The 16,210-nt window shown below is 44.0% G+C and overlaps 3 protein-coding genes across 3 annotated transcripts; 2 read left to right on the top strand and 1 right to left on the bottom strand.

The window, feature by feature from the left end:
- The first annotated feature begins 772 nt into the window (after nt 1–772).
- LOC115109889 (erythropoietin receptor-like) lies at nt 773–6,229 on the top strand. Its single transcript, XM_029635137.2, has 8 exons — nt 773–1,064; nt 1,429–1,564; nt 1,758–1,924; nt 2,027–2,178; nt 2,326–2,482; nt 2,622–2,709; nt 2,842–2,929; nt 3,098–6,229. The coding sequence occupies exons 1-8, from the start codon at nt 815–817 to the stop codon at nt 3,800–3,802; spliced, it is 1,743 nt and encodes a 580-aa protein (XP_029490997.1). The 5' UTR covers nt 773–814; the 3' UTR covers nt 3,803–6,229.
- Nucleotides 6,230–6,673: 444 nt separating this feature from the next.
- On the bottom strand, nt 6,674–10,027 carry LOC135564860 (uncharacterized). The gene is made up of 2 exons (XM_065010934.1): nt 10,024–10,027; nt 6,674–8,057 (listed from the first exon to the last, which is right to left on the bottom strand). The coding sequence occupies exons 1-2, from the start codon at nt 10,025–10,027 to the stop codon at nt 6,871–6,873; spliced, it is 1,191 nt and encodes a 396-aa protein (XP_064867006.1). The 3' UTR covers nt 6,674–6,870.
- Nucleotides 10,028–10,444: 417 nt separating this feature from the next.
- Nucleotides 10,445–15,444, top strand: LOC115110458 (zinc finger protein 653-like). The gene is made up of 10 exons (XM_029636138.2): nt 10,445–10,780; nt 11,007–11,044; nt 11,146–11,457; nt 11,599–12,146; nt 12,280–12,454; nt 12,616–12,706; nt 12,848–12,959; nt 13,128–13,242; nt 13,967–14,066; nt 14,288–15,444. Exons 1-10 carry the CDS (start codon nt 10,485–10,487, stop codon nt 14,463–14,465), a joined length of 1,965 nt encoding a protein of 654 aa, XP_029491998.1. The 5' UTR covers nt 10,445–10,484; the 3' UTR covers nt 14,466–15,444.
- Nucleotides 15,445–16,210: the final 766 nt, after the last annotated feature.

The following is a 16,210-nucleotide window of genomic DNA, read 5'->3' as shown; positions in this document are numbered from 1 at the left end:
TACCTCCCTTCCCATTTGGATGAGGGGGGGGGGTTTAATCTAACGCCACAGAAAACCACACTGCCGTGGTCCTCCTCAACAATAAGAGGTTTCCTGGTGCCCTTTCCTGTCACCTACCAGTTACCCACATCCTTTCTGTGTCCTTTGCAGTTAATCTACTTGCAATGTTTTGTAACCTTTTATATTTTTACATCATAGGCACCAGTATATGATGTAAGACTACACTATCAGTGATCTTCCTTAGTGCCAAATGAGAAATCCTCAGCCTGAGCCCACTAAAGTCAAGTGATGTAAGGCCAGGCTAAATTACATTCAAATTATGTAGGGTTGGGATGAGCCTAAACGCCCCCATGCTTATCACGGGACACTACCCCTTGCAATACAGATAACGCAGGTCGAGCTCAAAAACATGGGTGTAGTTCAGAGATAAGAGACCGTTTATGCCGAGTTGTGAGTTCACTGGCTCCATGTGGGTTTTCAGTTATTAGGCCTACCCTATTACCTGCGTATGTCTGCCACGTGCCTCCTTTGTTCCTCACAATAAGGAACCTCAATTATGCATGTCGAAAAAAATACCCACTACAACTAAATGCAGATGTCACTTAGAGTTGTGTTGTGGCCCTCAGCTTTCTCCAAGGTTCCCTGTGGTTTGGGAGGACATATTGTTCCAATGGAAGCATGTTGTAACCTTACTCTAGTCCCGCCCACAGACATGAGTGAAAATATTTTGTATGCTCCACCTCTACAGTTGGGTTTGAGTAAAAAGTAAACAGCTTGGCTTGGACACCCGCTCACACCTTATCTCCTGTGATGCATGCACAACTGTGTTGCACTATCCATAGTATTTCGGAGACAGACTGTCACGAAGCGAGATGGAGAAAACAGACGTTTGGAGCTGGTTGCCTACCAGTTATGCAGTACAACAGAACGCGTAGGCCGCTTTGTTCTCAGAGGAGACAACAAGATGACAAACAATAACCTGAATAAGCTGTTGGCTTTTTGTGTATTATTTTGTGCTCAGAAAACATCCATCGTGCATGGTGCACAAGCTTTGGAAACTAAAGGTAGGACACATTTTCCCAAATAGCCTACTTGTTTTCTTCACCTTCTGTAACACAAGTGTTTACAATTACAACGCTTATTTTCAATCATGTTATATTTTGTATTTCAACATATAGGTTTGATGTTTTAGATTTAGGTTAAGATAGATACGGGTTATCAATTGTCAAAAGTTTGTTTCCTTGCACAATTTGGTGAATTTAATAGCTGTTAAAAATAATTATAATAATCACTAATCATCAATAGTCATTCCTCTGGAGCTGTTTGGAGACTTTAAGTCTTCACCTGTGTTTACTAAATTGTTAAAACCAATAATGCCCCAACACACATTTTCCTTGTGGACTACGACTTCCCTCCTTGTCCACACAGTGGCTCTGCTGCTCCACGCTGAGCCAGAGAATCCAAAGTGCTTTGCTGAAGGGATGTCAGATCTCACCTGCTTCTGGGAGGAGGATGAGGAAAGGGCTGGCTCTGCTGACCAATACTCATTCATATACACATACCAGTACGTCATGATCAGGCAAAGCGTTCAGTTAATAATGGCTGCTACGTGTACCATATCCTCTCACCCTGTCTTGGTAGAGGGTAGCTACTTGCTATGAACATGTGTTTTGAAGAATGATCACCTCAATTTTCCATTTAGCCTAGAAACTTGATACAAAGTGTAAACAATCCAAAATGTCTCTCCTCCTCTGCAGGAATGAGAACAGCAGTGAGTGTTCCGTAACTGCCCTACCAGCAGCAGGTGGCAAGAGGCTGTATTTTTGCAGGTTGTCCCAGACTCAATTATTTGTGCCCCTTGACATCCGGGTGTTTCGGGACGACCTGCTGATCCACAACCGCAGTCTCTTCATTGAAGTTGTCTGTGAGTTATAGAGTTTTGGTTGTGGGTGACTTTTGGGAACTATTCCATTCGTTTTTTCTCAGGATTTAGGAATGACATTTTCTTCTCATGTCTGTGTGTCAGTCCTGTTAGACCCGCCTGCCAATCTGACATTGACGAGTACAGGGATGCAGGGGCAGCTGAAGGCCCGCTGGCTGCCTCCCTCTCTCAAGTACATGGGTGACAGCATGATGTACGAGGTCAGCTACGCCATGGCAGGGAGCCACATTGGAAAGGTATGAACAACACACATTCATATCAGAGGTAGAAATTTGTTACCAGACAAGAGAAACGTTTGAAGTTCTTGTGAATAATGGTGCCGTTCCTTTCTTGGCCTTCGGCAGAGATGTGTCAGTGACAATGCATTATCATCTCGTCTTCAGGTGGAGGAGGTGCAAGCCAGCTCTGAGCTCATCTTGCGTGGTCTGCAGTCAGGCACTAAGTACAAGGTGCGCATTCGTGTCAAACTGGACGGCATCAGCTACAGCGGCTACTGGAGCGCCTGGACTGACCCGGTACTGATGGAAACAATGCCTGGTGGTAAGCTTCAAACATTCACACGGTCACCAAAATAATGCGCTTGTCTCGTGAGCTAAACATCTTTGTTCTATTTGTGAGGGATCCCTCCCTTGGATTTCATCCCTGGTGTAACCATGTTGATGTGCTATCTTATTTGCAGACTTGGACCCTCTCATCGTGTCCCTGAGTCTCATCATCTCTCTCGTCCTCACCCTGCTGTCTCTCCTTGTGCTCATGTCTCATCGCAGGTCAGTTACCATAAACAACACGTTTCCAATGTTCTTAGTCTACCACTGTAACTACACTCTTTAGTGATCTCCTTTGTAGAGACATCCTCAGTGGTGTATTTATGGAATAAGACTGTACAATACTGTCCTCAGGTTCCTGTTGAAGAAGATCTGGCCAATCATTCCCACCCCTGAAAGCAAGTTCCAAGGCCTCTTTAAGGTTTATGGCGGTGACTTTCAGGTGAGACAAATACATCCAGTATTATTCTTCGTATCCTTGGAATATGAAACTCGGTATGAAGTACCCTGTGCAGTGCTTATCTATATCCTTTGTGTGTATCGTAGTCTGTTCATCTTGACTCAATATTAGTGCAGACTCCTGAACCTCTCTCATTTGGTTTGTCAATAGGAGTGGTTGGGCCACAGCACTGGAGGCTTATGGTTGAGGCCAACCTACTTCTACTCCGAGGAATTCCCTGCGCCACTAGAGGTGCTCTCAGAGGTTAGCCTTGGTCCCGTCTTACCCAGCTCCGCTTTGCCGCCCAAGGCCTCAGAGGCACTTGGTGAGGAGGAGGATGAAGACAAGAAGCTAAAGAGGGTGGATCCTGCATTGATGGAGGGGTGGAGAGAAACCCCCCAGGAGCACTGGCCGATGGACCAGCTCCGGGATATTCATCAGCACCCTGCACCCTGGACCCAGTCTTCTCTACTGGAGTCCCATGATGCCTATGTCACCCTCAATGCTCAGAACCACAGTCTGGAGGAGCCTCTGGACGACATATTGGAAGAAACCTTGCCCCTGCAGGTTCTCTTTGCCTCTGGAAGGACATCCTCTGAATCTCGATCAGACTTGGGCTCCGTCCAACAGAGCTCAGGATCTGGCCGCCTCTCGTCCCAGTCCAGTTTTGAGTACCCAAACCACACCTGGCCGTCCAAGGGCCCCGGGTACACTTACATGGCAGTGGCCGACTCAGGCGTCTCCATGGATTACAGTCCGATGAGCTCGAATAAGACCGATGACATTGGGAAGGGAGTTATCTATACCAATGAGTACAAGAACGAGATCCCTGCACACAGAAGACCCATAGGTACGCCCATCCACTTTGCATTCTGAATTATGTTACCGGCTATGAACTGAGGCTTAAAGGTCCATTGAAGCTGAAAAACAGTTGGGATGTTTGGCCAAGGCTTCTACATGGACTCCATCTTCTTGTCAGTGGAATGTAAAAAGCCAAGGTGTAGGCTACTCTCATAACTATGAGATAACAGACAAAGCAACATTTAAGCTGAAAGGCTTTGGTGAGGAAAAGTCAAAAGTATCCCTGATAAGGATTTCATACTTCTTTGGATGTCACAAGCTCATTCTCACAATATCCCATCAAACAGAAGGCAGCTGCTTGAGAAATACATGAACAACTAAAACACTCTAAAGCTGATATTATACAACACGTGTAATGTGTATATTCTTAAATCACTGGATCTTGTAGGTCAATTTATAAGGTTATTTTCTATATTTTTATTGGAATAACTAGATAAAGTTGACACTTAAATTGTAAATATTGTGTTTGTCTATTGTGTACTGTACAAGAGTATCACTAAGATGTAGCCATGGTCTTAACATGAAGCTCCTGCGGGAATGAAGAGGTGCTGTAGGATGTGCAGGAATGTGTTTAGGCAATGTGTCACATTTCAGTATGATGCTATTGTACACCTCTTGCTTGCAATGCTTAGATCAACAAAGGTTGTAAAAGTCATGATGGTTCCAGTGTATGAATGTGTGTATAGGATAAAGTAATCCTTCTCACCCCCTAAAAGACCTAGATGCACTATTGTAAAGTGGCTGTTCCACTGGATGTCATAAGGTGAAAGCACCAATTTGTAAGTCGCTCTGGATAAGAGCGTCTGCTAAATGACTTAAATGTAAATGTATATCTGTCTAATTGTCACCTCGTTGAATCTTACATATTATCATACATTTTGAGAGGCCATAATTGCTGAAACTGTAAATAATTCAAATGTTATTTTTTTGGTTTAAATAAACACCAGTTTGTTGAAAATGTAGGTAATTCCTCCCACCCAACAAACAAAAATTGTGATTTGGCTAAATGCATGGGTAGATTGAAAAAAGCTTGTCACATTTTAAGTTGTCCATTGGTAAAGAATACAGTTGTATGTATAGGCACATGTGAATATGACAATTCAATGTGGTAGGGTCGGCATACTCAACTCTGACCCTACAAGGTCCGGAGCCTGCTGGTTTTCTGTTCTACCTGATGATTAATTGCACACACCTGGAGTCACAGGTCTAAATCAGTCCCTGACTAGAGGGGAACAATGCAAACAGAGTTGAACTGGCTTCGAGGTCCAGAGTTTAGTTTGAGGGTGGTAAAGTATCGCAATATTCTTACCATGGCAAAACTATAACAAAGCATATTAAAATCTTTGGTCCTTTAAAAGCCTGCTATATGTAAAATATTATGCTCTATAGCTTGGAAAATAAATTAACGTGGATGACAACAAAATGATTTGTTTCCAGGATTGGGGTGGTTTTCCTAAAGAAGTAAAATCTGTTTCGTGTTTTGTTTCTTTGCCAAGATAGTGGTATCGTCCCATTCCTTAGAATGTGGACAGTAGTTGAGTACCCTGGCATTGGGGAAAAGGGTATTTGACGTCATAACAAGTGAAGTTCACTATTTTCCTTATATGACTGACCTAGATCTTAGCATAATGAGATGAGGTTCTGATCTGTCCAGATAAGATGAGGAGCACAATCCCCTCACAGAACACAGGTATAGAACATAGCCTAGTAAATAAGGGAAAATCTTTTAAAAACAACCCATGTGAAAATTTGTTTAGAATAAAGGCTCCAATCAAACATGTTTTGTTTATTTTTAGTTTACTAACATTTGGAATATGAACGACCGTAGTTCCTAATTTGTCTATCTTTAACCCCTTTGCTTTTCAGTTATTTTTAGTGTTCATTTCTAAACAAACTGGTGAATGTTTCCTGACTTTTTCATTACATGTTATGATAATACTGTGATGATTACCTATACGAAACTTCTGACAACCTATCATTTCTGTAACTCAGTATCTCTTTATGGTCAACAAAAATTTCAATATAATGCCTGAAATATAACAAATGTTAATCAATTCTGATGCGCTTCTATATTTGATATCTTCACAATATTGTTTTTCTTGTACTAATACGATTTAAAAAATGTATGGCATTAAAGCAAATTAAATGTTATTGGTCACATATACATATTTAGCAGATGTTATTGTGGGTGTAGCGAAATGCTTGTAAACTGTGCACCATTTGATGTACTTGCTGTCCTTTAGTTGAGAAAAATGTGGGGAGACATTCTAATTGTCCCTGACAGCTAATAGCTATAGATGGTTTGGTTGTTTAGCAATAAAACCGACAGGTGCCCAACTATGTGGCAAAATCGACAGGGTTGGCTTAGATTGTTGACAACATGTACACTATATTTTGTCTCCAATTTTTATTGAAAACATAAATAAAGTTGTGCAATGAGCACTTGTTGTCTCAAATACAGTTGATGGTTAGCTAGCTAGAAATGTTTTGCCATATTAGCATAGACATGACATCAGTCAAAACAAGACATGGTAAGATAAAACTAGCTGAAACAAGCCACTTAAGATTCCCCACATGGCAGTTTCTTGTCATTGTTGCTAGCTATCTGGCCACCCAGAATGACAACAACATACGGCCTGCTACCCCATTGAAGCGTGCGCATCGTTTTCGTGACGTTCTCTGCTATCCCGTCTATAGCATCAGCCTAATCTTCCCTCTACAAATGATCTCACCACAGGCACAACGGTTAGACAGAAAAGTAATGTAAAGGGGAGTTGAATGGTTGAATGTGAAGTCACATTGTGTAGGAGAGAAGACAACAGGGCAAGGGTGGAGAACAGACTAAACATATATTGTGCCAAAGCAGTCAGGAACGGTACGATTCAGTCGGAGGAGTGGTTTAATTCACACAAAAACTTTGCTGAACTTTTTGTAAACACTAGTGAAAAACATTTTGTGCATTGGAAAAAAACTGTTCCCCTTGCATCTCAGTCTTTGGGAATGCAATTGTTTGATATAAGTATATACTTTTTTTGCATGTCTTTTATTTCTTCCTCGTCCACTGTGAAGTAATTTAATAGATTTCAAACCATTGTAAACTCCATTGAGCGATTGGGGCAAATGACCAGTCGCCATTCTCGTGCCAGACTTGAGTCCTCCTCATCCTTAGCAATAGGGTCTTCTGTGATCCCAGCACCAGAGAGATAAACATGCCACGTGTCCTGTGGTCCTGCTACAGCAGGGGCAGAGTTCCAGTCCTGGTCCAAGGTACACCTAACCTGAAAGTAGCGGTCTAACACTGAGAGGACAGGGTCTGAGGAGTCCCCACTAGCATGCCCTTCCCACTCGGACTGGAACGAGGCTATGACCCGACAGGGGGCCAGACTAGCGGCTCTCTCTTCCAAGGTCTGTGAGAGAAATGCAGCCGTGTCATACAGCAGAGCAGAGATGTGTGCAGCAGAGGACTGTTCCGCCTGCTGAAGGCCACCACTCACCCCAGGCCCGCGCAGGTAGCCCTCCAGTCCGTCCACGATGTTCAGCGACGGAGGGGCAGCAGAGGACTGTTCCGCCTGCTGAAGGCCACCACTCACCCCAGGCCCACGCAGGTAACCCTCCAGTCCGTCCACGATGATCAGCGACGGAGGGGCAGCAGAGGACTGTTCCGCCTGCTGAAGGCCACCACTCACCCCAGGCCCGCGCAGGTAGCCCTCCAGTCCGTCCACGATGATCAGCGACGGAGGGGCAGCAGAGGACTGTTCCGCCTGCTGAAGGCCACCACTCACCCCAGGCCCGCGCAGGTAGCCCTCCAGTCCGTCCACGATGATCAGCGACGGAGGGGCAGCAGAGGACTGTTCCGCCTGCTGAAGGCCACCACTCACCCCAGGCCCACGCAGGTAGCCCTCCAGTCCGTCCACGATGATCAGCGACGGAGGGGCAGCAGAGGACTGTTCCGCCTGCTGAAGGCCACCACTCACCCCAGGCCCACGCAGGTAGCACTCCAGTCCGTCCACGATGATCAGCGACGGAGGGGCAGCAGAGGACTGTTCCGCCTGCTGAAGGCCACCACTCACCCCAGGCCCACGCAGGTAGCCCTCCAGTCCGTCCACGATGATCAGCGACGGAGGGGCAGCAGAGGACTGTTCCGCCTGCTGAAGGCCACCACTCACCCCAGGCCCACGCAGGTAGCCCTCCAGTCCGTCCACGATGATCAGCGACGGAGGGGCAACTTGATTTTCTGCAATAAAGTCATGCCAATAATCAGAACTGTTTGCTTAGGAATTTTCAGGAAAACATTTTCTCCCTCTGATTTTTAGGGAGAACTTGGCAGTGGGCCCATCAGGCATGTTTTGTGCTGATAAGTGATGCACATCTCTGTGACTGATTAGGGGTACTTAGAGTGGGCTCTCTTATCTGCTTAGGAGGCAGGATAGTGAGAAGAGATAAGCATCCATCATTAGGCCTACCTCACAAACAAAGTACATACAAATGTATAATTGACTTGCTGCATATTCCAATTGAACATGAAACAAAATAAAAGTGCTTGATGTCATAAGACATTGTTAGGTCAGTGGGCTGACCAATGATTTCAATAGGGAGTGTGGTGCTGTGTGTTATGTTATGTCATGTTTATCAAGGTAGTGCCAAAAAACACAGCTGCTGGACCAAACTAGATAGGTAGTTTTTATTTATTTATTTCACCTTTATTTAACCAGGTAAGCAAGTTGAGAACAAGTTCTCATTTACAATTGCGACCTGGCCAAGATAAAGCAAAGCAGTTCGACACATACAACGACACAGAGTTAATACAGTAGAAACAAGTCTATATACGATGTGAGCAAATGAGGTGAGATAAGGGAGGTAAAGGCAAAAAATGGCCATGGTGGCAAAGTAAATACAATATAGCAAGTAAAACACTGGAATGGTAGATTTGCAGTGGAAGAATGTGCAAAGTAGAAATAAAAATAATGGGGTGCAAAGGAGCAAAATAAATAAATAAAATAAATACAGTAGGGAAAGAGGTAGTTGTTTGGGCTAAATTATAAGTGGGCTATGTACAGGTGCAGTAATCTGTGAGCTGCTCTGACAGCTGGTGCTTAAAGCTAGTGAGGGAGATAAGTGTTTCCAGTTTCAGAGATTTTTGTAGTTCGTTCCAGTCATTGGCAGCAGAGAACTGGAAGGAGAGGCGTCCAAAGAAAGAATTGGTTTTGGGGGTGACCAGAGAGATATACCTGCTGGAGCGCGTGCTACAGGTGGGTGATGCTATGGTGACCAGCGAGCTGAGATAAGGGGGGACTTTACCTAGCAGGGTCTTGTAGATGACATGGAGCCAGTGGGTTTGGTGACAAGTATGAAGCGAGGGCCAGCCAACGAGAGCGTACAGGTCGCAATGGTGGGTAGTATATGGGGCTTTGGTGACAAAACGGATGGCACTGTGATAGACTGCATCCAATTTGTTGAGTAGGGTGTTGGAGGCTATTTTGTAAATGACATCGCTGAAGTCGAGGATTGGTAGGATGGTCAGTTTTACATGGGTATGTTTGGTAGCATGAGTGAAGGTTGCTCTGTTGTGAAATAGGAAGCCAATTCTAGATTTAACTTTGGATTGGAGATGTTTGATGTGGGTCTGGAAGGAGAGTTTACAGTCTGACCAGACACCTAGGTGTCTGTAGTTGTCCACGTATTCTAAGTCAGAGCCGTCCAGAGTAGTGATGTTGGACAGGCGGGCAGGTGCAGGCAGCGATCGGTTGAAGAGCATGCATTTAGTTTGACTTGTATTTAAGAGCAGTTGGAGGCCACGGAAGGAGAGTTGTATAGCATTGAAGCTCGTCTGGAGGGTTGTTAACACAGTGTCCAAAGAAGGGCCAGAAGTATAGCGAATGGTGTCGTCTGCGTATAGGTGGATCGGAGAATCACCAGCAGCAAGAGTGACATCATTGATGTATACAGAGAAAAGAGTTGGCCTAAGAATTGAACCCTGTGGCACCCCCATAGAGACTGCCAGAGGTCCGGACAACAGACCCTCCGATTTGACACACTGAACTCTATCAGAGAAGTAGTTGGTGAACCAGGCGAGGCAATCATTTGAGAAACCAAGGCTGTCGAGTCTGCCGATGAGGATGTGGTGATTGACAGAGTCGAAAGCCTTGGCCAGATCAATGAATACGGCTGCACAGTAATGTTTCTTATCGATGGCGGTTAAGATATCGTTTAGGACCTTGAGCGTGGCTGAGGTGCACCCATGACCAGCTCTGAAACCAGATTGCATAGCTGAGAGGGTATGGTGAGATTCGAAATGGTCGGCCTCGTAGTATGTGAATAGCTAATTACCTTCAAATTGTCGGGGCTCAGGTTGGACATGGATTCTTGTAATGATGCTGGAAGGCTCTGAATTTGAACCTGAGTGAAAAATGAGACTTTGAGCCCCAATTCAGAGGCGGTCTCCGACCACCAAGGCACTGCATTTTGAAATCCTTTGTTTTTCCATTGTGTAGGTTAAATATCCTAAAGACAAGGGTCAAAATATCAGCCATATCTTTCTTTAGCTATCTATCTACATGTATGAACTTGGTTTATCGTTGATCAAACGTTCTGCTCAATGCATGATGTGCAAGGAACATTTTCGTTTCCCGCCAAGTGGTGTCACTTCCTGTAAGACAACTTCCGCTAGGAATGACAACAACAGACAGCTGTTGTCAAGATGGCGGATGGCTATGGAGGAGAGGAGGGTCCCTTGGACGCTGAAGAAGCCGGGGATCAAATTAAATCAATTTCGAGGCGTTGTAGAGGCCGTCCCAGGCTCACGGATTCTGACCGAGCACAAAGACGCCTCGAGTCCCGCAAGAAGTATGATGTTAGGCGAGTTTATCTTGGAGAATCTCACAAGGTTTGGAGTGAGCTTCGCCGGCGAACGAGTTTGAGTGACGCTGGACTTGCCGAGTACCTAATCCTGCTCAACTCCACGTACGGGGAGATATACCGGCAAAAATACGGAGGGTAAGTTTACGAATAATACATAAAATCAGAATATCAAACTAGCTAGTAACTAATATTGTTTAGCTAGTTTATCCCCTCTCTTGTCATCTGTTAAATGTGAGTCCTTTCCCCAGGCCACCTCCTTCAATCAATTGGGTTAGCTAGCTCGGGCTATCAACTCAATAGTGCTTAACGTTAACACGGTATCCTCATGCAATAACGTCATATTTATATTCCTGGCCGCTAGGAAGACAACCCCAGAAGTATGTACAAAACTGAAAATAGGTAAGAATAAACACCACATTTGATCCATTTAGCCATAAAGAAAAGTAGCCCTACATGAGGGATTGATACATTTGTTACTGGTGATACTTATTTTCTTACAGGGAAAAATGAGAGAGTGTCTAGCCTTTGTAGCATGGTGACCTGGTACCAGGATCACTCCCAGACCTGTCCACATGAACCGCAGCTCAGAGCTCTGGAACCCCAACCTGGATTCTCCACCTCTGCTATCTGGCAGTGTGATGCTGACCATTCATTTGTGCAGCACCTCTCCTCGCCACCAAGAGGGGTCAGTGAGCTTGAGATGGAGACTGAGATGGAGGAGGAAGTTGACAGGGACACAAGGACAGAGGAAACTGGAGGAATCATGACCAGGAGGAGGAGGAGAGAGACAGATGCCCACAGACAGCTCACTGGTAAGAGATACAGTACATTCAGATACTAAGTTGGCTTTTAATTGTTCTGGGTCACATGTAATTGTATGGGAACCACTGATTTGACAAACCAGGTAACCTGTATTTAAATGCATCTGTATTCTGTACCCTTGTCTTTCCTAGATGCAGGAGGGGATTTGGAAGTGGCCGGAGCCCCGGTGACTGTGGATCAGGTGGAGCAGGCCACGGCTCTCAGCCAGCTCCCAGGGATGGAGGCCCCATCCAGGGACACTCCACTGATGGAGCATCTCTCTGAGAATCAGTCTGTCTGGGAGATGGAGGTGGTGATGGAGGCAGGCAGACAGCAAGCCCAGGAATCTGACGAGGAGGAGACAGGTTACAATGCTGTAGGGGAGGACATCAACCCAGAGGAGGAGGCGGAGGACCTGAGAAGAGACAGGGGAGATGAAGGAGTGGGTACATCGCAAGATGGCTATGAGTGTGTTGTAGTGACTGCATCCTTAACTGACAGACTGGACAAAGCCGATGAGGAGGACACCACACAGACATTGGGTGACACAGTTGGTGTAGACACTCAGACCAACCTCCATCCAGTCCCAGCCTCTATGCAGGTGCCTGGGCAAGGGGAGCTATTTGATTCTCAGACACTACAGACTGTGGGGACCACCTGTGAGATACCAGACCAGCGAGGAACTCTGGACGGTTCTCAGGTTTAAAATACTCATTAGTAATTTGTCTTGGAATTTTATCACAATCAAGTAGCTGTCGTTCCTGAAAGCACTGCCTTTATATAGTAATATTAACATATAGCCTATCCTATGTCCCTCTGCCTGTCATTTGTAGCTGATCATCATCACTGGCCCCAGCTATGAGGCTTTGGCATCCGAGGGCATCCAGCTCAACATGGGGGGCGGAGACGTGGAGGAGGTCACCTGCACTGTCATAGAGGGCGTGGCTTACAACCAAATGTGCCAGTCAGTGGCAGACTTTAAGACAACAGAGGAAGACTCTATCACAGGTACTGCTGGCACAGTATTTTAGCCTTTGCTTACGCCGACAGACAATGCATTAGAATATGCTGTAATTGTTGTATATGTTGATTTAAAGGATACTGACATTGACAAAAATCAATGATGAATAGCTTGCTATTCCAATGGTTTGAGATATTTTTTCTCTCAGGCCTCAGTGACAAGGAGCTGCTCCAGCCCAGTATTGAGTCTCATGGCTTGGAGCCGACCTGTGAGAGGGAGCTACAGAGGGGTCTAAGCAGGTGAGTGGCCAACATGGAGAATTATGGGGATCACATCTGTAGAGACAAACTTATATGGACATGCCATTTTCATTCCCATCTTGACTTCCTCAGAGCACTTCTGTAGACGAATCATGGGCTTCACTCCCATTTCTGTTTCAGATGTAGAAGGAGCAGACGAGGTCCTGTCATCGAGGAAGACGGAATGCTCAAGATGTTCCACTGTCCGTATGAAGGCTGTAGTCAAGTCTATGTAGCCATCAGCAGCTTTCAGGTAAATAGGCCCCTTTAGGCACTCTACACTTCAGCTTTTGCCTTGATTTGGAACACCTTGACCTTGTCGTGCCATCAAGTTATGAATAAAGAAAATAGAAATGCACACATGTTGCTGTAACTACCATTTCATGCTGTGATTCATAATGTTTTTTATGTTCCCATGCAGAACCATGTGAATCTGGTTCACAGGAAGGGGAGGACCAAGGTGTGCCCCCACCCCGGCTGTGGCAAGAAGTTCTATCTGTCAAACCACCTGCATCGCCACATGATCATCCACTCAGGTGGGCACAAACAACTCTAAATCTGGGCTATAGTGATATACTGTACATTGGCGTATGAGCTAGTAGTAATGTATTCATATGTATCCTGCCATGTTGTCTACTGTATAATGCAGCTTTGAATGTCAACCTGTCTCTAAAGCGAATGGTTTTGACCGCATGGAACTTTACTGGGTGATGCTTCACAATCGCCTCGCATCTAACCGTGCTGCCCGTGAAATGATTGCTGACCTGATTGTAAAATCTCCAAACATTACACTGGTCTGTAGAATTACCAAATACAATGGCTGTTAAATACACAGACTGCTTTCAGCAATATTGTCTAATGGGGATTCTGAATCACTTCCAAATAAAATCTAATTGTTGAGAGCCCCAATCAGCAGAGAGGCTAAATTAGTTGTGAGCTGTCCTGGCGACACAACATTACAAGCATCTGAATTCTGCGCCTCCAGACCGTGCCCAACCCCAACTAACTTTGTCCCCTCATTTTTCAACTAAGTTTGTCACAGATGCCGTACCCCCGCACATTGACTCGGTACCGGTACCACCTTTATATAGTCTCGTTATTGTTTATTTAGTCAATATTTTCTTAACTCAATTTCTTGAACTGCATTGTTGGTTAAGGGCTTGTAAGTAAGTATTTCACTAAAAGGTCTACTACACCAGTTGTATTCTGCTCATGTGACAAATCAAATTTGATATACATTTTTCATCAAACTTTGTGTAGGAGTCCGAGACTTCATCTGTGAAACGTGTGGGAAATCGTTCAAAAGGAAGAATCACTTGGAGGTTCACCGGCGCACGCACACAGGAGAGACGCCCCTTCAGTGAGTGAAACACTTTGATCACTCAAGTTTTTACTCCCAGACAGTTTATTTCATTTTCTCTAAACATTTTATATTTTGGTTTTGTACAATACATGCAATTTTGTCTCACAAACATAAATGACTACATTGCACTCCTAAAAATACTTTCTGCTGATTTGAATCATCTTACATTTTTCCCCTTCATCTCGTCTCCCTCCTCCACCCCTCTACCTCTTCTGCAGGTGTGAGATCTGTGGGTACCAGTGTCGCCAGCGAGCATCTCTCAATTGGCACATGAAGAAACACACCCCCGAGGCCCACTACAACTTCACCTGCGAACACTGTGGCAAGAGGTTTGAAAAGCTTGACAGTGTTAAGTTCCACAAGTTAAAAAGCCACCCAGACAAACAGGCAACATAAGGCGCAGTGCTGCTGGAATGTGCACTAAATATCAACTGGTCAGGGTCAGACCAGAAAGGGACTGAATCTGTCGACACAAAGAACAAGAGAAGAAGAGTGCCCATAGACTGCGGGTATGCCTTTTTGGGGAACGAGCAGCTCTTTTGAATGAACACTCTAAGGACATTGCTTAGACTCGCTCACTATAATGGACTTTAGACCCTGCTCTCAAAGCTGTGCTGGACACAGCCTTTTTAGAGCTCACAGAGACAGCCTAGCTGTTGATATAGTACATTTCAGCACAGTTGTTTACATAATGTGCTGTATGCCTCTAAACCATACTGTCTATACCATATTATTAACATGTCCATAGATTCTTTCTTTTTTATTAACTTTTATACACTTGTCATCCACAGTTGTAATGTACTTGTTGGAAAAAAGTATGTTATTTTTGTTAATGCTTGTGTTCTCATGTCAATACATGTACATGAACTGATGCCTGCTGGTAAAATGCCAAAACTAACATAACTTACATATTCATGGGGAAATGATAATTACATCTTGAGTAGTAATTGTAACAATGTGCATATGGATGTAAAGGACATGTCAATGGATTCAGAAAGAAGAGTTGTGTTGTCACACAAGTGGCTGCCTACATTGAAATAGAGAATTGGTCATTTTTGTCGTTGACCTGACCAAGGAGTAGTCTTTTTGTGTGAAAGTCTTGCATCATCTTTCAGGTCTGTCTGTTGTGCTGTGTGTCTATGAACAGGGTGATGTTGTCTTGTGGTTCTAAAATGGCCAATGTAGTTTTTGAAAACCTTTTTTTGTAAAGTTCCAAAGCAGAATCGCTAATTTATAGTTATGTTCTTTTCCTGTTTTCTGTATCACTGAAATTATCAATGTAAAATATGTGAATATGACCTAAATAGATTCTGTACATATTTCTGGAAGATACATTTGTTTGAGACAAATGTAAAATAAAAAAAGGAGTACTGTATTGGAGTTTGGGATTGTCTGATGTGGCAAGGAAAGGCATAATGTGAGCGTTGTCACACTGACACACAAGGAACTGCCAAACACATTTTCAGTGCATTGTGGGATGAATGTAAGACACATCAGGTATGTCACCAATGGCTGGTAAGACAAATGTTCTAAATCATTTCATTGATGATGAGTAAGTCAAGGTACTTGAATGCTAATGCTCTAACCTGATATAAATGGTCATTAGACTTGAGCTAAAATCATATACTCACCACAATACTGTATTAAAGTATCTGTCCAGTATTTCTATTAAATATGACCTATAGGGTAATTAATTACAATATAAGTTAAATAGTTTTACTTTCAATTTATTTTAAGTATGTTAAAAAGCAGCTTTTCTGTGTTGGAATGACATCATCCTCTGAGGAAATACAAGCCTTTTTGAAACGGTCCATTTGAGATACAGGTTTGAGGTGGGTTTTATACAAGTGTTTTTTTCCCCCTCCAATTAATGCTTTGGCCACGAGTATAGGATGAGTCAACAATGTAATTTGGGTATGAGTTAACAGAATATTAACTTTTACAAGTTAGGTTTTCAATGGACAGTTTAAGGTTAATGTTGAAAAATAGATAGGCAGTGAAATAGTCAATTCACAGAAGCTTGCGACTCCATAAGGTTCTGTTTCAACAGGCACTGTTTCAACTGGTAGGATACTGTTTGATTGCTTATCATCGAAGGTGGTGAATTGAAAAATAAAAGTTAATCTGGTTATTATACATTT

Source organism: Oncorhynchus nerka, linkage group LG26, assembly GCF_034236695.1.
Source record: "Oncorhynchus nerka isolate Pitt River linkage group LG26, Oner_Uvic_2.0, whole genome shotgun sequence".
In the NCBI taxonomy this organism is placed as follows: Eukaryota; Metazoa; Chordata; class Actinopteri; order Salmoniformes; family Salmonidae; genus Oncorhynchus; species Oncorhynchus nerka.
This window is presented reverse-complemented; position numbering and strand designations above follow the sequence as displayed.

Excerpts from the sequence above, each read along its gene's own strand:
- LOC115109889 (XM_029635137.2), top strand. The coding sequence starts at position 815 with ATGCACAACTGTGTTGCACTATCCATAGTATTTCGGAGACAGACTGTC. Across the intron at positions 1,065-1,428 it reads ACAAGCTTTGGAAACTAAAG|TGGCTCTGCTGCTCCACGCT; the intron begins GTAGGACACATT and ends TTGTCCACACAG. Across the intron at positions 2,710-2,841 it reads GTGCTCATGTCTCATCGCAG|GTTCCTGTTGAAGAAGATCT; the intron begins GTCAGTTACCAT and ends TACTGTCCTCAG.
- LOC115110458 (XM_029636138.2), top strand. The coding sequence starts at position 10,485 with ATGGCGGATGGCTATGGAGGAGAGGAGGGTCCCTTGGACGCTGAAGAA. Across the intron at positions 11,045-11,145 it reads ATGTACAAAACTGAAAATAG|GGAAAAATGAGAGAGTGTCT; the intron begins GTAAGAATAAAC and ends ATTTTCTTACAG. Across the intron at positions 14,067-14,287 it reads ACAGGAGAGACGCCCCTTCA|GTGTGAGATCTGTGGGTACC; the intron begins GTGAGTGAAACA and ends CCTCTTCTGCAG.